Source organism: Taudactylus pleione, unplaced genomic scaffold, assembly GCF_031769625.1.
Source record: "Taudactylus pleione unplaced genomic scaffold, aTauple2 ptg000384l, whole genome shotgun sequence".
Lineage (NCBI taxonomy): Eukaryota > Metazoa > Chordata > Amphibia > Anura > Myobatrachidae > Taudactylus > Taudactylus pleione.
In genome coordinates, this window is record NW_028284785.1 from 512,486 (window position 1) to 517,270 (window position 4,785).

Below are 4,785 nucleotides of genomic sequence, written 5' to 3' on the forward strand. Positions count from 1 at the left end.
AAAACACCTCGCCACACCTGCGTTTTTCCATCTCCACCCCCGTCAACGCCCCAAAACGCCCTGTTCTGTCAATCACATTTGACATGTCACTTCCTGTACGCTATTTGACGAACGAGACAAAAAAAGCTTGCAATATGCCGTACGCACATGCGCAGTGTTACACTGATGCATGCGCGCTTTCTCAACATCGGAACGCAACGAGCGTACTGCTGTTAACGAACGGCTCTGAATCAGGCCCAAGGTTTCCTGAGGCATGGGTATCCACAGTGCACAGGTGCCATAGATGGTACACACATACCCATCATCGATCCCCGTGACAACCCGGCAGACTATTATAATAGAAAAGTCTGGCATTCCATCATCTTACAGGCCATTGTGGTCCACAAGTATTGCTAAGTTGTTTTTTTTTACCATTGAGTATTTTATAATGTGTCTATAAGTACTAATGTGTGTCTCTTTGAAAACGTATACATTATTATTATACATTAATTATAGCTTCACAAATGTCTTCATTGGGTGGCCTGGATGAACACATGACTTGAAGATTCCAATCTGTTCCGCCTAGCAGAGGACAACTGAGGCGGATGGATTTTCCCAAGAGAGAAAAGAAAATAATATTCATTTTCAGATTGTGTCATATTCAACTCATCTGTCATAGCAGGCAATTTGTGGACAGCCACAGTTATACTTATATATTATCTGTACTTGTTCGCTGTGGCAAAACGGTGTATGCTGTGGTTAGCTTTACATCCACTGCCCAGCTGAAACTTAACCACCAATTTATCAATTGTACATTCTGCGATTTCTAACCCTAAATATTCTATTACAATTATCTTGTGTGCTAAAAATACCCAGCATGTGTAGTGTGAGGGCCTAATAGGCACTACAAATATTATACTGTGTGCTGCCATGATGTATAATACTGTATGCAGTGCTCCATGCTCCAGATTATGTGTGTACTATTAGACTCAAAGGACATATTTAGAATCTACAGTGCTGAACAGGTAACTTTACAAGTAACTCCATGTGATTATGCTTTTTCCACCTTACCAATTTTTTTTATTTTTTTTTCATTAGAAATCCAAGTCTGTTGATGGGGTCGAGATCCTGGTTCACATTATTGGGGATGCAGCCTACCCTTTATGGCGCTGGCTGATGAAGGGCTTCACGCAACATGTACAGTTGGGCCCAGAACAAACTGCATTTACCCAAACCCTGAGTTCAGCAAGGATGGCCGTTGAGAATGCATTTGGCCACTTAAAAGGATGTTGGCGCTGTTTGATGAAACGCTGTGATGTGGACCTCATGATTATGCCTGATGTTGTAGCAGGATCGGTAATACCGCCGGACATAGGTTCTAATACTGATGCCAGAAGCCCTGCAGCAGTGAAGATCCCAACAGCTCCAAAGGTAAGTATTTATTAACCCTACTCCCACCCCTAACTCTCCTTTAGGGGTGCCTAACTCTAACCTCCCTCCCTAGTGCCTAAACCTAACCCCCCTCTAAGTGCCTAAACCTAACCCCCCCTTCCCCGCAGCCTAAACCTCAGTCTCCTGGGGGGTGCCTAACCCTAACCTCCCCCTGGGGGTGCCTAACTGTAACCCCCCTTCACCTAGCCTAAACCTAACCCTCCTGGGGAGGGGGTGCCTAACCCTAAGTCCCCCCGGGAGCCCTAAAACCTAGCCTTCCCCCCTCAGCTGTCCGCACCCGGCGCCCGTCTTACCTCCATTCGGGATGCTGGACGTCGGGCTCCCGGCATAGGTCTAATAACAGGCATCAGGAGTTTGACGCCTGTTATTAGTACCTTGCCGGGATTTGATAGTCTGGAAGCCGGCGGTCGGCATTTCGACCGTCGGCTTCCTGACTGCATCCCGTTGTAGCTGCGTGTTGTGTACTGAACAACATATGTGAGCTTAGGAAGGAGCAACTTCTGCCAGAGTGGACTGTGCAGGAGTCTGATTTTGATTTCCCTAACCGCGAATCTACGGCCTATGTTGGGGACCATAGCTGTAGTGCAGAACAGATTCAGGCAGCTCTAACAGCCAACCTTCCTTCACTACTCAGCTAAAGGCAAATGTGTTGTTTAAAAATAAAAATGGTTTCTTTTTCGGTTCAACCAGTGTACCTGTTTATATATATTAAACATCAACACACATTACAATGTGTGTGGTATATTATTCAAAAGGATTTTGAATATACATTTTAAAATTGTAAACATATACAAAATGTAACGTAGCAAAATAGAACATTCAAAATAGCATATATATCGTAAAAGCATTTACAGGATAGGTACAAGTGTAAAATCAACATAAATATGTAAAGCATATAACATTTTAGCACCAGAAGGCATAGGACTTAGGAAAAATATTTTCAAACCAAAATGCAGAGTTATGGTAAATTCCTGTAAACAGGATAATCTGTATTTTCATGGCTTTCAGGAGGTTGATTACGGTCATAGTAATGGGCCTGATTGTAATGGGGGTAAGGTTGATTTGGGTAGTGTGGACCCCACTGTTGTGGTGGAACTGTGACCTGGGCTTGACTGCAACTAAACATTCGCTCTAGAAACTTGCTGGTATCCCCTTTGGCATTCATATGATTCCCTACCAGTGGTGGCTCCTGAGGTGGGGCTGCAGCACAGTCCAAAATTCAAATAGGGGAGTCACACCAACTGCCAGTGAGTCCTGGCTGGTGATGTTTGGCAGCGTTTGGTGTGGCAGTTGGTGTGGCTCCCCTATTTGAATTTTGGATTGTGCTGCAGCCCCACCTCTGGAGCCACCACTGTTCCCTACTGTGATGATCCATCATGCCTATGAGCTGAGAAATAAATGAATTTTGCATATCATGCTCTGCCTGCAGAAACCTGTCTAGACGAGCGTCTTCCTGTGCGGACATTGCAGCGTCCATTTCCTGTAATGTTTCTACCAGGACACTTGTCATAACTCGGGTGGCTTGTTCTATGTTATTGTTTCTTTTTGTCTTTGGCGGAACTGTATATACTGCGGAAATAATTATAAAAACAAAAAATTAGTCATCAGTGAGCGTATATAATATAGCAGTTGTGTTAGCAAATGTGTTTGTGGCCTTCTCCCACCTCCAGACAAGCTACACTCTGCAACTTATATTATTTTGCTTTTTTTTTAATTATTATTTGAACTGTATGATTTGATCATTGTGTATCTATTTTAAAAATGAATTTACAGTGGAGAACTGTGCCAGTGGAGTAGTTATCCATGAGAACTAATTGGTTACTAACTATGGGCAACTTATCCACTGGCACGCCTGTCCACCTTCACTGCTTCATAAATGTAATCCAGGGTCTTAGGTGTGTTATACTTTTATTTAATGCTTACTGTTTCTGTGTAAAGCTGGGGTTTGGGTATTTCTGGACGTCCCACTGGCACCTCCTGAATGCTTGGTGAAATGCTGTCATCATGGGCCGCAGAATCTTGTGGAATGCTGTTGTCTGGGTCACCCGGTAGTAACAGTGGCATGGATGGGCTTGCTTTGTGAGGATGATGGGCATGCTTGTGAGGAGGATGGGCATGCTTGTGAGGATGGGCTTGCTTGTGAGGATGATGGGCATGCTTGTGAGGATGATGGGCGTGCTTGTGAGGGTGATGGGCATGCTTGTGAGGATGATGGGCATGCTTGTGAGGGTGATGAGCTTGTTTGTGAGGATGATGGGCATGCTTGTGAGGATGATGGGCATGCTTGTGAGGGTGATGGGCATGCTTGTGAGGATGATGGGCTTGCTTGTAAGGATGATGGGCTTTCTTGTGAGGATGATGGGCATGCTTGTGAGGATGATGGGCTTGCTTGTGAGGATGATGGGCATGCTGGTGAGGAGGATGAGCATGCTTGTGAGGATGATGGGCATGCTTGTGAGGATGATGGGCATGCTTTGAGGATGATGGGCTTGCTTGTGAGGGTGTTGGGCATGCACAAATGCTTGTGAGCAGGATGGGCATGCTTGTGAGGAGGATGGGTATGCTTGTGAGGATGGGCATTCTTGTGAGGAGGATGGGCATGCTTGTGAGGAGGATGGGCATGCTAGTGAGGATGATGGACATGCTTGTGAGGAGGATGGGCATGCTTGTGAGGCAGGCACGCTGCTGGTGGTTTCTGTGCCACAGGCCCAGCTTCTTTCCCCTGCTGATAAGCTGGATGACAGGCTGACAGGTGTACATGATGCTGTATGTCCGAAAACACGGGCACATATGTTATAGTATTGCCACTCTAAGCGGGAAGCTCCACTTCTATTCCTATTGTGGTCATGCACTTTCATAAAATAAATTCTGAGTACCTTAAGCTTATATACCACCTGCTGCTGAGTCTTATGGAAGCCACGGGATTCCAGGATCTTTGCTATATTTTTGTATACAACAGCGTCTTTCACTGTGCCTGTCATCTGTCTTCTCATTTCCTCCTCACCCCTTATGGCCAGCAACTCCCTCATCTCTTCATCACTCCAAATGGACATGGCTTTACTGCATACTTGCCGACTGTCTGGCTGCTCCTTCCAGGTGGGATCAGCCACATCAGCAGAACAAGGGGAGTGACCGGCAAAAGGGGGCGTGGCAGGATGGGTTGAGGTCGGTTTGCGGGTGTGACAGGGGTCGGGGCCACACAATCGTGTCATTTTGGCCCCGCCCCTGCTACACAATGCCGAAAAAAACAGGCATTGTGAAGCAGGGGGCGGGGCCAAAATGACGAGATTCAGCATAGATTAACAGGTATTGGCAGGAGGCTTGCCTACCTTTCCAGGGGGCGGGAGCTGCACT

At 46.1% G+C, this 4,785-nt stretch overlaps 1 protein-coding gene across 1 annotated transcript; it reads right to left on the minus strand.

Annotated features, from left to right (window-relative positions):
• Positions 1-509: 509 nt before the first annotated feature.
• LOC148507781 (uncharacterized) lies at positions 510-4,484 on the minus strand. Its single transcript, XM_088445580.1, has 4 exons — positions 4,140-4,484; positions 3,355-3,427; positions 2,769-3,000; positions 510-561 (listed from the first exon to the last, which is right to left on the minus strand). Exons 1-4 carry the CDS (start codon positions 4,482-4,484, stop codon positions 510-512), a joined length of 702 nt encoding a protein of 233 aa, XP_088301706.1.
• Positions 4,485-4,785: the final 301 nt, after the last annotated feature.